This window comes from Eupeodes corollae, chromosome 1 (genome assembly GCF_945859685.1).
Source record: "Eupeodes corollae chromosome 1, idEupCoro1.1, whole genome shotgun sequence".
NCBI classification, from domain to species: Eukaryota; Metazoa; Arthropoda; class Insecta; order Diptera; family Syrphidae; genus Eupeodes; species Eupeodes corollae.
The window spans coordinates 241,162,194-241,177,436 of record NC_079147.1 but is presented as its reverse complement, the minus strand read 5'-3'; the positions used below and the strand labels follow the sequence as shown (position 1 = coordinate 241,177,436).

The following is a 15,243-nucleotide window of genomic DNA, read 5'->3' as shown; positions in this document are numbered from 1 at the left end:
AAAGTCATTTCAACTTTTTGATTAATTGTTGTGTTACCACTAAAAGATTTTGCTACTCTAGGTTCTATATCTATAATTTTTCTCTTATTTATACCTTCTGGACTAAGTATGGAACTTGAAGATCCAGTATCTACTAACATTTTTAAATTCTTATTTTCGTTTACTTTTACTTCTACATACGGTAACGTACTTAATCCGAGGCTTCTGGCCGAAAATTTTCCTGACAATAGACCTCATTTGGTCTAAAATTTCTATTATTCTGGTTTCTATTCAAACCCCTTTGAATAGTAGATGGGTTTGGATCAACATCCATTGGTTCGCCCCCGTTAACTGTTCTCTGTTGTCCAGAATTATTATTCCTATACCTAAAAGAATTATTTTCGAAATTGTTTCTATTATTAAAATTATTGTTGAAATTGTTATTTCTATTTGAATTATTATTGTTAAAATTATTATTTCTATTCGTGTTATTATTGTAATTATTGTTTCTGTTCATGTTATTATTGTCGTTGTTTCTATTCCAAAAATCATTATTGTTATTGTTTCGGTTTTGGTAATAATTATTTGAATTTCCATTGTTGTACCTATTTTGATAGTTATTATTATTGTTATTGTTATAATTATTTCTGTTGACCCGTTGTTGGTTATTATTAAAATTTATTGTAGACGATCTACTAGCTTCTGCTAAACTAAGTGTAATTTCGTACGCTTCTTCTAAAGTGTCCGGATCTCTGGACATAACTATTGTTCTAAAAGGATCCCTTAAGCCTTTTACGAAGGTTTCCAAACCTTCTTTAATATTTCTTCGTATCATTCTATTACGTATTTCTAAATTGTCTTCGTTTTGTCTGACTCGTGCGTTAAGCGTTGTGATGATATCTAAAATATCATCGTAAAACTTAGACAAGCTACTAGTTTGTCTTATCAAACTTAATTGATTATAGAGAGTTCTTTCATCCCTGTGATCTTGAAAATGTCTATAAAGTATGTCTTTAATTCCATCCCAGGTATCTGGATTGCCGTAGAGGCGTAATCTATCTGAAGCTTTACCTTTGATCTTGTTTCTAAGAACTTGCAACCACAATTGCAATGGTGCGTTTTCTATTGTGCTCAGTGCATTCCACACCAAACTCGCGGATCTCACGAATTCTTCCAATTCTGTTGGTTTACCAGTAAATTCTGGTAAAGTTTTGAGTAGATCTGGGGTTTTTAAGAAATTCATTTTGTTTTATTTTTTTTTTTGTAGGTAGGTATTCTTATTATTTATTTATCTTCTTTTCTTTTATACTAGACAAACACTGTGGTAAACTGATATACTTAATACGGATTATTGCATAAAAATAATATTATATAATTTTTTTTTTTTTTAATATGAACAAAAATTTGTATTTATCATAATTCTTACTTTACTTATTCATAACTGTCTGCTACTTTAAAGTTGATTGATTTACAGTTGATCTATAGCTGATTTATAGTTGATTTACAGCTGATTTAAAGTTGATTTTAGTTGATTTACAGTTGATTTACAGTTGATTTAAAGTTGATTTAAAGTTGGTCTATAGTTGATTAGATGATTTATAGTTGATTTACAGTTGATTTTTCACGTTACTGTCTTTTTTTTTATTTTTTTTTTTTTTTACTAGGTACTGTCAGTAGTTCTATTATTATTATTTTTTTTTTTTTTTTTTTTTATAATCTCTTATTTTTTTCTTTCTTTTTTTTTTTATTAGTTAGGTATTTATTATCACTAAAATTTTCCTTTCATTTTGTTTTGTCACTAACAATTTTCTTTCTTCTTTTTTTTTTTTTTTTTTTTTCTAATTATTTTCACTGCTTATCGTAAAATTTCCTTTTTTTTTTTTATTTTTACTTCTTTAATTTATTTATTTATTCCTTCAATTTTAATTTTTTTTAATGCACTATTATTTTATTAGTATAGTAGTAAAATTTATTTTACATTTTTACTTTTTAATTTTATTTTTCACTTTTCATTATTAATATTTCTTTTTTTTGTATTTATTTTTATTTATTTTTTTTTTTATTATTATTTCCCACTTTTTATGTTAGTTTTGGTCTATTCACTTTTATTTTCGGTTTATTCACTTTTCGTTTTTCCGTTCGGTTTTAAGGAGCCCGTTTCCGACTGCGCCAGTTATGTCTTTAATTACCCGCTAAGGTAAAAAAAACCATTTATACTCCCGTCCACTCGGGAGTTTCAAATAATAAAAAACACAACACGAAATTTTTTATTTAGTCTTTTAGACTTTTTATTTAAACTTTATAAATTTTTACGCGGAGACAATTATTTCTAAATTACAGTTTTAAAGATTAATTTATTGAAGCTTCTGGTCCCTTACCGTGGGTCGGGGGAAACCATAGGCTTATACGAAGTTATGAATGAAATAGACGACTCATCGACTGTTACAGACTTATTTATAACCAACCGATCATCCCCATTCTAATATTCTGATATACGATCAATACATGATCTAACGGGAATGATGGTGACACAATCGATAAGATGTGCGAATCAGCACATTTATGTTTACAGCGAGTAATTGTTTATGTTACTCGCTGGGAAGAATTTTTATCTGTTTAAGATTTTTGTCACTGGTCATTGACGGAAGTTATTGTTTATATTGGACGGCGCCGATAGCTCGATGGCTATATCCGTCCATCACGTTAAGTGATATTGTAGGTATGGTGGTGGTGTATGTCTGTGACATAACTGTATACTTAATAACATACCTGTTCGCAATGTATGGTTTTGAGGTGAGATACCATTCGGCCTTGCAGTCATTTTACTAGCTATTCTTTGTGGTACACCAGCAACTGCCTGAAATAAAATATAACATATTAAATTTTGTATTTATTGATTCACTGTACACATAATAACAATACAAAATATACAATATTTAAATCACATATCGTTTTATAACTTAAGCAAATCCTTATCATTTTTTAACAAAAACATTTCAAATTATCTAATTTTAAATGTAGGATGGTGCCCTGTGGCGTATGAGTGTTTTTTTTTTTAATATTTTCGATAGTGACTAGAAATTAGATTGCATATCTCTGTGACATGGATAAATTTGCTCTACATCAACCTTTGAATAACGATGATTGTTTAAATTTTAGTTCACAATCGTTTACCGGAAGATAAATACATTTAAAAATAAATTTCGTTTCAATTTCAACAAATTAAGAATCTTTATCGCGTTTTGCGAAGGCATATCTATAACTAATAATTTATTGAAAATCACTTTTGAAGAAATAACTAATGTCGCTCATATAACACAAGCGTATTTAAGAATTGGACTAACAAAAGTAACATACAGAATTTTGATTACATTTCTAGGAACTCTAGGGAAATCTTTTGATGAAACTAAGTGTTTGAAATTAATATTGAGTCTAGTTAAACACCAAGGTCAAAAAACTGGATTATCCATTCAAATGTGATGAATTCAAGATCTGGTCATAATTTAGCTATTTACAATCTTTGATGGAAACAATAATTTTAACATCATCTGCATAGATTGTTAGAGATTCAGAATTTTTTGAAACTGAAGGAAAATCATTAAAAAATAAAATAAATGGACCAAGGTGACTCCCTTGAGGTATTCCAGAATTGACTAATTTTGCAAAAAAAAACAAACTATTTTAAAATCATTAAAAAATAAAATAAATGGACCAAGGTGACTCCCTTGAGGTATTCCAGAATTGACTAATTTTGCAAAAAAAAAACAAACTATTTTAAAATCATTAAAAAATAAAATAAATGGACCAAGGTGACTCCCTTGAGGTATTCCAGAATTGACTAATTTTGCAAAAAAAAAACAAACTATTTTACATTACATTACATTACATTTCACACTACTCAGTACATTAATGTGCAGAGTAGAGAACACAGCACCTTGAGCGACTAGACTATGTAAGGTGATAACAACACAAGACATTAATACAAGACAGAAGGACAGAAGAGAAAGAACAACAGAAAGAAAGAACACATGACAACAGCACGCGGTAGGTATCGAGACGGTCCGCCATCTTTCTACTAACCACGCTCACTGATGCTTGATTTCGGTGATCGATGGGAACCGAAGCTTTATCAGTGACTAGGCCGTTGCCATACAAACTATTTTAGTAATTTTGTATTTGCACTAAGTGTGACTTTTGCACTTGCAACATTTTTGAATAATGTTTTTGTTACATTTAGTAATTAATTGAATACATTTTTCTAAGATTAAAAGGAAGGCTTTACATTGTTTTTTTTTCAAGCATTTAATTACAATAGAGGTATACATTACTGGTTTAATGGCATGTTAAGCGAGATATTCGCATTTTAAATTTGAACTTGAATTTTGTCCCATAACTTGTTGTAAAATTGGTCTTATTCAAAGATGGGTACAGCAATGGAAAGGGAATGATTCCTAGATCACAATCAAGAAATTTCACCCCCTAGGTGGTCTAGATCGAGAAATAATGGAGTTTAAAAATTGCCCTCTAGGTGCCGACTTTTGATTCTCTAGGACGCATATTAAGCGAGATATTCGCATTTTAAGTTTGAACTTGAATTTTGCCCCATAACTTGTTGGAAAATTGGTCTCATTTAAAGATGGGTACTGAATTTTCAAAATGAGAAATTGAGGCTTCGAGTCATTTTTTTTTTTTTTAATTTGAGAAAAAAATGTTGATGGTTTAATTTTTTAAATATTTTGTACCGAAACATTGTCAGCCCTATCAAAAATTCTATCGAAATCGGAAACATTCAAATGAAAACGATACTAAAACTTACTTCATAGTTTGAAAAGGTCTTAACACTTCTGTTTTAAATTTGTTTTGAAAATTTACTTTTTTGAAAGTAGTTTATCTACATCGCTTAAGAGAGAGAGAACCAAAACAATTGAATTTTATTTTAAAAATAATAGGCTTTTCGCACCAAGTCCGAAAAGAAGGGTTTCGCGAAATAATGGGTATTGGCCGAAAACCTACATCGAAAACTCAAGTTTTCCCATACATTTTTGTTAAACCATAAGTTTTCGTAAACTAAAAGTTTTATATAAAACCTCTCGAAAACTAGTAGCAATTCAAAAATGAACTAAACAAAAAAATATTTCGAAACATTCAGCGCTCAAATTAATGTAAACAAAACAGCTGACTGTCAAAACAAATATTTCATTTGAAATAAATTTGATCATGGTAAGTTATATTATTTATACAATTTCCTTACAAAATAAGAATGATTTCTTTTTGTTTTTTATTTACAAAACATGGAAGAGAAAACAAAAACAAAAAAAGGAAACTTTGGAGGAGCTGCGTATCACCAGAAAAAATTGCGGGAAAATTTGCTAGCGTCAAGAATTAAAGCCCCGATGACTATTTGCGGTACTGGTTGTTTTTTACGATGCTCCAGAGTTTCAAACGCTCTTTGTTAAGCGAGGAACCGGAATTCACTTGCTCATAGTTCGTAATGACGTTTCCAAGGGATGCGTCTTCGAACTCGTCGCCACAAATGTGTTCGACGCTTTCGCTTACTACCTGGAGAAATATTTTCCGGTAACTCCGTTCAATCACAAGGATTTGGGAGATATGAGCAAGGCGATAAGTTCATTTGTAAAGGAGAATAAGTATGAAAGAAAATTTATGGTGGAGGCTCAGTCGCAGCGGGCTAGGAAAATTTGCGCCAAAACATTCCACAATGGGAATCGTTGTTCCAGTGAATAAAACCGCAATAGTTTGCTATCGCATCTTGATGAACAGCCTGCTAACATCAAAAAGATCCTTAGTGCATTGGACAAACCAGACGAGTCCTCAAAGGAAGAAGCCAAAGAGATAGCCATGGAGAAATAACAGCTTCAGTGATCGCTTTGGATGAGTGTGATTTTGGTACGAATCTGGAACTAGGAACTGACCTTTTCTGCTCCAGCCATAAGGACACACAGCAAATCGTTCAGAATCTTCTCAACCCTGATTGTGAAGGCACATTTGGCCAACAGAAGCATTAGTCATAAGCTGAGTATTTTGGATTTGATTTGTTGGGAAAGAAGAAGAAAATGTTTTAAATAAAATTAATTTGTATTGTTACAGTTTTGTTTGTTGTTGCTTCTCCTTAATGAATTGTTCCGACCGGTTGAAGTGAACTAAGAGGATACCTGCAGCCACGCGAGCTTGTAGTTCTTGTTGATTCATGTCGTGAGCCCATTCCAACCGTCCTTAGAACTTCAGTTGAAACTCTTTTTCTAGACGAGCTAGTGTTACGTTAAAATCAATTTGAATTAGTTAGAATTCATTTTATTTTCACAAATAATTTGAGAAGAACAAAACTTTTTACTCACAAATTGTTGTATCAATACAAAATTTGACAGCCGCTGTTAAAGAAATTTAAATGTCAAATGAAAACGTGTAGATGTTCGGTGTGAACGATTTTCAGGTTTTCGAAAACATTTTGCCGATAACCAGGTTTTGGGTTTTGTGTGAAAAGGCTATAACACTGGTAGACAAAATTAGGTTTTTTTCTGTAAATTCTGAACTTGAATCTCGCTTTAAAGTTGTTTTATCACATCGGGTTTTGAAAATATACACCTTTAAAAATGATAGACGGGGGTTTTAAGCCTAAGCTATAGCATAACATGATGGTTAGTGCGTTGGACTGTCTTGCCAGAGGTCTTAGGTTCGATCCCTGCCTATGCCATCTAAAGTCTTTTCACGGGTACTGCCTCTTGCGAGGAATTGACAAATTCTCCAAGAGTAAAACTTGTCATGAAAAAGTGCTTTCTCAAATAAGCCGTTCGGATTCGGCATATAAATTGTAGGTCCCCTCCATTCCTGACAACATTACTCGCACACAGGAATGGTTGAGAGTTGTAAGTCACTAGGCCCTAGTTCACAACGGACTGTTGCGCCACCCAATTTATTTATTTATTTATAGCACAACATATCCCTTAAGACACAATCGTATGATGATTTAAGCAAACCTTAAATTCAATGTTTTCTTAGCTTTAAAAGAATACTCTTTGTTAATTTGATATATTGATTGCGAATCCGAAATTCGGTTAATTATTTGCCCAAATTAAAAAAAAAAAAAACAGTTTTTAACAATATTTTTCTATTTTTTAATAACATATTGCAAGAACATGATAGAAAAGAATTGTTAAGACGCAACATTCCTTACAAAAAAAAACTTACTTTCAAACTTAAAATGTTTTAGCGTTTCTTTCAGAATTATGCAAGACAGCCGACAGCCATTTGAATTGGGCAACCTGTATAGTTTATTTGCAATTGCTCATAACAAGAAAATCGAATAAAAAAATACAAATATTGTGCCCGATATCTTTGTCCAACTCTCCTCCTTTTTTTGTACCAATATAAAGTTTTGGAAAAAAGGTCTTATAGATTTTTTCTACTTCATGTTAGTATGTGTTGAAATCAAAACAAAATGTTTGCACCACTAAAATAGAACTTGCATTTAGTTTGATGTTAATCTTTGAAAAGCGGACTCTTATTCTTTGTTGATCAAACTTTTTTTGATAATTTTAACTAGTTAGTTTATATAACTTTTTATTTAACTTGATTAATACAATGTAATATAATATTATTATGTTTTTTTTAGCAGAAAGTCTTAAGGTTATGGCAGTTAGCCGTCTACCAGATTGACATTTTTTTGTATTGATAAACATTATTAATTATACAAATAAATAATTTGTATATATTATATATCTATAAACTGGCTCCCATCCTCTCTCAGTATTCAAAATACTCATTATATCGTCTTTTGGTAAAGTATTTACTCCAAAATAGATCCTTCGAATTTCATTAAGCATCGGACACACAGAAATGAAATGAAAAATATCCTCTCTCTCAGCGCGGTTGCAGATATCACATAAGATTGGTAGTTCGGGTCGATGTGGTACGTAATTTAGTGGGATTAGTTCACCTCTTAACATAAAGATTGTTCTTATCATCTCAGTTTTATTCTTATCCAGAAAGTAAGTGTTTTCTTGAAGATCATATTTCACATTACTGTAGTACATTCTGTGTTGGGAAGACTGTGCCTCATTTTTGTATTTGTTGTATAGATATTTTCCAGCTTTTTCCAGAATGAGGCTCCCTCACAACGGTCAAAAATTATGTCACATCCATAGCAATCAGCAAGTTCTTGCCACTCCTGAATGCAGTGTGAGTTATTTGTTATCATGTGCTTTAGAATGATCTTTGGTAAGCGGCGCTCTTCCATTTCCATCACTTTAAGTACATATTTGAAGTGTAACCTCAACGTTACTAAGATAAGGGGTGGGCAACCTGTCTCCAGATGAATCATGTAGTTAGGGGTGCTATTAGGTAATCCAAAAATTCGTTTAATGCAGTAACGTTGGAATTTTTCTACTGGCTCAAAATAGTTATGTCCCTAAATTTGTGCAGCATACAAAAGAATCGACTGAGCTGTAGCTTGAATGACTTTTTGCTTAGAGCTATGGGATACAAATTTGTTTTGGATGCAGAGACGCCAGACTGAACTAGTAGCCCGTTTAGCTTCTGATAATTTAACTTTAAGGTGTTTTTCCATATTCAGGTTAGCTGTTATCAGAACTCCAAGATACTTATATTCTCTTATAACTTCGATAGATTGCCCTTGGAAGGTCCATGCTTCGTTTCTCGAGAATCTGCCTCCACCGTTTCTAAATATGAGAATTTTTGTCTTTTCAAGATTCACAGATAAATTCCAATACTTTTCAAGTCTGTTGATCATAAGTTGCAAACTTGTAACTGAACTAGCAAGAAAAACAATATCGTCAGCATACGAGTACATAAGTCCTCAACTCCACCACCAATACCATCTGTTATATCATTTATAAACAATATGAAAAGAAGTGCGCTTAAGATGCAGCCTTGCTTCACACCCATCGTAGTTTCAAAATCATCAGATAAACCTTCTCCATCCAATACCGCAACTTTATTAATTGCGTATAAAGCTCTTATGATGTTCACAAATTTGCTACTTATACTAATCTTATATAGCTTGTAAAAGAGTGCCTCGCGTGGGACAGCGTCAAAAGCTGATTTAAAGTCCACAAATATGGCATAAAGTTTCTTATGTTTTTGTTTGTACATTTGAGCAATATTTATCAAAGTGAAAACTTGATCAACTGTAGAGTAATCTTCTCTAAATCCAGCTTGGAACTCGTGTAAAATGTTATTATTTCTGATCCAGTCTTTAAGTCTCTTGTAAATTAGAGCGGTAAATAGTTTGCAGGTTGTATTGAGAAATGAAATTCCTCTGTAGTTGGCCAGATTTGTATGGTTTCCTTTTTTATGGAGCGGGAATATTATTGATTTTTTAAAGCTTTGTGGGAAGTCTGTGCTTTCGAAAAGTCGATTATACTCTTTTAGAAGGGCTTTTACGAATTCAGTAGTACAGTTTTTGTAGAAAGTGTAAAAACGATTTGAACATGTTTGCCTCATAAAATCAGTTGATAATTTCGACTATTTGATTTGATATAAACCTTAAATGGGTCGCGGAAAAGCGTTAACCGAGACGAAAAGAGGACGAAAGCCTACAAAAACGCTGGGTAATCTATTGCCAAAATAGATAACAAAAATCGACAGGAGCCGCTACGTTATATAGAAATTTTTAAGTAATTAGTGTAAATATTGAAAAAACATGGAATACCGACGACACAGCGTGATTAATTTGCGGAAAGGCGACTTATTTTAAGAAATGCGTCATATTCATGCAAAAATCAGGGGAAAATGTGGTGTTAAGGTAAGTCTTACAACTATGTGTCGTGTTATTAGAAAGCTAAACATGTAAAAAGACTGAAAATAAAGTAAAACCACCTCTAAACCCTGTTCGTTAGATGTGACCTGCACTTCGGAGTGGAACCGAGTTTTTTTCTCCGTTAAAAAAAAGAAGCAATTTGATGATGGTGTGGGAGACCATTTCTACAACTATGAATGCGTTGTCCTTACATAGGTATATTGGAAAAGGGATTTCTATACTTTTGGACCCCTGGATTTATCATTATGGCAATGCACCAATACACACAGCCCGGGTAGTAAAACAATATATACAGAACCAAAATGTGGACCGATTAAGCTGAGCGCCTTATTCTTCAGATTTGAATATCATCGAAAATGTTTGGGGACATGTCAAGTTTATGAATCAAGACAACAATATTCGAGTGTACCCGAACTTACCGAAGCCATCAAATAAGTTTGGAGCTCGATTTTAATTAATTATTTGGCTTGTTTATATACATCCCTTCCAAGTCCGATTTTTAAAGAAAGGTGTCTCAACACACTACTAAAGATTTTGTTACACCAGTTATCTACAATTTAAGTTATTTTTGTGATAAAAAGAAGCAGGCATCTCTAAAATGTGTTTTTCATGAAAACGTCCTATTCTAATGGCACAAATTTTCGACCCCGGATTTTGCTGGTTTTTGCTTGATAATACTTTGTTAACACTTAATAAAAAAAATGGTCTCTAGCTTGCTTCGTTTGGAAGCAATAAAGGATGAAAAACATGAAGAAAGGGGTTATATTCAAGTCCAATTTGATTTAAAGTCATTAAAACCCATTTGAAAGCTGCACCTTTGTTGCCAGTAGCAAAACCTTGTCGACAAGAGAGCTTATGGCGTAATTTTAAAGTGACAAATCATCCCCCTTTAAACACTATTTCGGCACTGTGGCATGATTTCGCTAACAAAAAGCTGTAGTGAATACTCTTTGAGCTGTAAAACCCAGCAATGTCCAAAGTGTAGAAAATGTGGAACGCATTCTTTTAAGTTATCCAAAGAGTCCAAGAACATTGACATGAAGGCGCTCTGTTCAACTGACTATGTCAAAAGGCTCATTGCGAAAAGGTCTAAGAACTAATTTTGTGTAAAAATTAAAGCTATGAGATCCTCAAAAACGTTGTGCTTTAGAGAAATCTTCGGCAACCAAATAATTAAAAAAAGAGGGTTTAATTGTCCTACACGTTCTTTCCATTAGACTGTACCAGACTTTTTTCTGTTGGTTTTTGAAGACTAAAGTCAACGTAAATAAAGCCATCACAGGCGCTGAGACCAAATGTCTTACAAAATGTTATGAAAAAGATTTTGAAAGAGTCTGTCTCAGGTGCTCATTTGAGGGACTTAGCCCAAAAAATCTCCATAAATCTAAACAAAATATTATTATTAATACTTTAAATTAGGAAGACACTTTTAAACGACTCTGTACTTATTATAACTTTCTTTCTTAAAACATATTCAAAGTCTTCGTTTTGTTTGAAACTGCAATCAGTTCTCCCAAAATATCTTTTCTGTTTTAAATCCGAAACCTTCTTTTAGCACATTTTTAATTTAATTACTCGTATAAAATACTCGTACTCATTTGTCCTTGAATTTAGAAAATCAATAAAACAGCACTACACTCGTACTTTTAAACAGTAAAATATGTACATTGTACACATAAATTCTAAGGTTAAGGTACCCAGGAAGGAGTACTTTAAATGGTTTATTGTTCTAGAAGTTGTAGCTTCCCCAAACTTTTAATATTTTTCCTTTCTGTTTTTTTTCGTGCTTATTTCTCTGCACGTTTTGTCCATTAAAATACTTTTTGCTGACTTTCTAAACGACTTTTTTTTTTATTCTTATCTCGATGGTCTAATTTAAGCATAATTTTAACAACGACACATAAAATATAATATCAAAAATAAAAATAAGGCTTACTGTGTTTGGTGTTGTATTTTTCTTAAATAACCATTGAATTCTAAACATTGAATACATTTATTTTTATAAGAATTGACACATAAAATAATTTAACTCCGCTAAAAACTCATCCCTCTTCGTTTTGAAAAGATAAAAATCAAGTATTCAAACTGTAGTAAAAATAACCTAGGTACTTTTTCATAACCCATTCCACTCACCCATGGCGTCAACAATCCCAAAATGTATTCAAATAAATGCTCTTTTAAAATCTTACCCAACAAAAATATCTTAAAAGTATTCAAACTATGCATAAAGTGCTTTTATTTTTAGAGGTAAGGAACTTTAAGTTAGTAACACCATTTTAGCTGGGGGCCATTTTGTCAGCTACCAAGTGATTTATATTTTGTTTGGTTTGACATTTAAATATAAATAGACTGACGCGTCCTCGTGTGCACAACACCAGCACTCCCCTCAATCCCATCAAAAAAACAAGCCAGTTGCAGTGACGTCACGAAGGGCAAGGTCGTGGTTGCGGTCATTGACAGGAGCGATGATGATGGCACAACATCGGCTGATCGTTGGCAGTTGGTCAAGGTTAAGCTCTCGGGTGGAGCTTCCACGACCACGTCCTTCCATAAGCGATGGGTGTTGACATCAAGGCCATGTCAAACTCATGGTTTGTGGCGACCAGAGGTCTTGTCACTTATATAAGCTCGCTGTCAGCCGGTTAGGTGAAGTTTGGCCAGTTGCGAACTCGAGGTTGTCACTTAGGAAGACATCTAGCAGAACTAGAGCCCGCATTTGGATTCCAATCGAACCTGCTGGGATCGAGGGCATTCTCGAGATGGTCAAAGTATGTAACCTATCCCTTCCGACGCATAACTGGAAGATAGCCAAGCTAGAGGAAGTGAAGGGTCTTTATAGGGGTGCCATTGTGGTACTCAATAAAGAATCTAGCCTCTCCAATCGCGACTGCACCCTCTACAAAAGTCGTAGACAGTCCATACTTAACGGAGACTGAGGACGACCTTAACATGATCCTTCTGAGCGAGGACGAACTCTTGGGGTCAGCTCAGACTCAGAGGATCAGAACAGAACAAAACCGTGGTGGAGGTTGATCTGCCTGATTGTAGCCAAAATGCTGCAGTTAGTGCAGATTAATCTCCAACACTCCATAAAGGCCTCGGCCTCACTTCTTCTCCGTCTGGAAAAAAACGGGGAAGACATTGTACTGATCCAAGAGCCATGGATTGTGGGATCCGTTATTCGAGGACTCAGAACTCCTGGGTACTACACACTTTGTGTGACAGATAAAGGTGAACCTAGATCTTGCAGACTAGTGAAACGTTGCTATGTTTTTACTCCATCATTTCAGTTACAAAGGTACCACCGAAGCTAGGCTAGTCAGTGACCTCACCTAAGCTATGAACAGATCGCTGGAAATTGCTTGTCCACTTATACACATAAGAGAAAATAGGAAACCACATTGGTGGGCCTCAGAGCTTGACTCGCTCAGGAAAAAATGCAAGAAACTCTTTAACCGAGCCAAAACCGCGAGACTAGCCTGCTAATCCTCAAGTGTATGTTGGGACTTAAAAGCTGCCTACGATAGTATATCCAGGGTAGAACTATACAAAGCCATGAGAGAGTTCGGCATCCCAAATAAATTGACACGACTACGTACATAAGTCGCAATGGATTGACAACAACATTGGTCACTACGTAGTTCTGGAGTATTTTGGATCAATTCCAAAGCACGCAATTCGACAGAAACTTCCAGATTTCTTTACCTTCCAGATCTTTCCCGGAAAATAGGGCATTCCTGAAAGAAAATTCATTCCACTTTTATACAGATGGATCAAAATAAAAAGAAGGAGTTGGTGGAGGTGTAGTCTCTTATTCCTCCTTTCCAATCATTATTGCGTGATCCAGGCGGAACTTTTATCGATAAGGGAAGTCTTGTCCTGGTTTAAGGAAAACGTGATATCAACATCTGATATCCGTGTTTTCTCAGATAGTCAGGCCGCTATAAAATCTCTGAACTCTCTCTAGAAACTCTATAACAGCTCATAACTGTCGTTCATCTGTAATGGAGATGACACAACAGTTTAATATTCACCTTTGCTGGGTGCCGGCCATAGAGACATTCCAGGAAACTGAAAGGCAGATGAACTCGCTAGGAATGGTACAATACAACCTATTCTACCACGTTTGGCAAGTGAAGGCATACCAATCGCTACATTTAAACTATTGCTAGTAGAATAACACCACCACGTGTTAGGTAAAAAAAAAACGTTTGGCCTAAACTAGATTGAAACCGTTTAAGGTGGTGTCATAACCGGGCAATGTCTAATAGGAAAACAAGCCATGCGTTTAGGAGAATTTTAAAATGACTTTGGCAGAAGTTGTATGGATGAGGAAGAGGAGGAAACAGTTCTTCACCTTCTCTCAACGTGCCCTGCTCTAGCTCAAAAATGCAAGGGAGAATGCTTCTATAACAATTTAAATCGTTAAATCGTGTTTCGTAAGGGACTCAAACTGGATTCATTGAGTTTAGAGGAAAGCCTCAAGATTCATGTGGGATCGCAATGGGCCATTAAACTGGTCTAAGTGTGTCCTATCCCATTACGGATAGCCACTTTAACCTCACCTAGCCTATGTAGGTTGACCATCAACGATAAAACAAGCCAAGTTAAAATAGCCGGGTTGCTATCCAGAATAATTAACATCTACAATGGATCCCTACAAGGGGATGGTTTGGGCTGCCTCCTGTTTAACCTGGATGGCGTTGAAAAAAGATATCCTTGACTCAGGCCCGTCAATAAAAGGAACAATTGTCACCAGGTCCAACCAGATACGCAGACAACATCGATATCATAGGGAGAACCGAACAAGCTGTACACAATTCCTTTATCCAGCCCGATCATGCGGCAAAAAATCTGGGGCTGAACATTTGTGTAGGAAAAACAAAGCCCATAGTGGCGTCGACTGCGAGGAGAGAATTTGGTCAGACAATTAAGGTAGTGGTCAAAACTTTTTAAATCCACAAATATAACCATAACTTCTAATCTGCTGCTGTACGTCCTTTACAGACAGACTCGGGTGCTTATCAAAAGGCATTTCGACTTCTTAGGCCCATTTCAGAGAAAGGTCTTTAGCGGAGAATTTTTGAACCTTATGTCAAGAAGGACGATTTCGGAGACGCTACAATCAAGAATTGTTTTTATTTATTGAATTCGTTAAACAAACTAGCGTTAGAACTTAAGACTAATATTACATTTATTCTTAGATTTATTGATTTATAATGCTTTAAGCAATTTGCAAAAAAGCTAAACTGAAGTATTGAAAATATTTACTTTAAATGTTTAACTTTTAAAATCATCGCTACGGAACATACCAACAAGTAATACTTGTTGTAAACTAATTATTCAATTGGTTGAGGGGACTGTTTTTACCATAGTTCGATCTGCTTGATATAGGACGTAAAGGAACATGTCTTCTAATACTTGAACTGCTATAAATAAAGTTTAATTGTTCCAAAATTGACAAATAT

The 15,243-nt window shown here is 34.1% G+C and overlaps 2 protein-coding genes across 8 annotated transcripts in view; both read right to left on the bottom strand.

Moving 5' to 3' along the window:
- Nucleotides 1-15,243, bottom strand: part of LOC129943113 (mitogen-activated protein kinase kinase kinase kinase 5) — a 206,567-nt gene that overhangs the window by 43,703 nt on the left and 147,621 nt on the right. For all 7 annotated transcript variants that reach the window (XM_056052347.1, XM_056052348.1, XM_056052349.1 and 4 more), the window contains exon 5: nt 2,749-2,836. In XM_056052347.1, coding sequence (XP_055908322.1) covers nt 2,749-2,836 — 88 coding nt within the window. The remainder of the gene's footprint in view (nt 1-2,748; nt 2,837-15,243) is intronic.
- LOC129943114 (putative uncharacterized protein DDB_G0286901) lies at nt 178-1,630 on the bottom strand. The gene has a single exon (XM_056052355.1). The coding sequence runs from the start codon at nt 1,220-1,222 to the stop codon at nt 191-193; it is 1,032 nt and encodes a 343-aa protein (XP_055908330.1). The 5' UTR covers nt 1,223-1,630; the 3' UTR covers nt 178-190.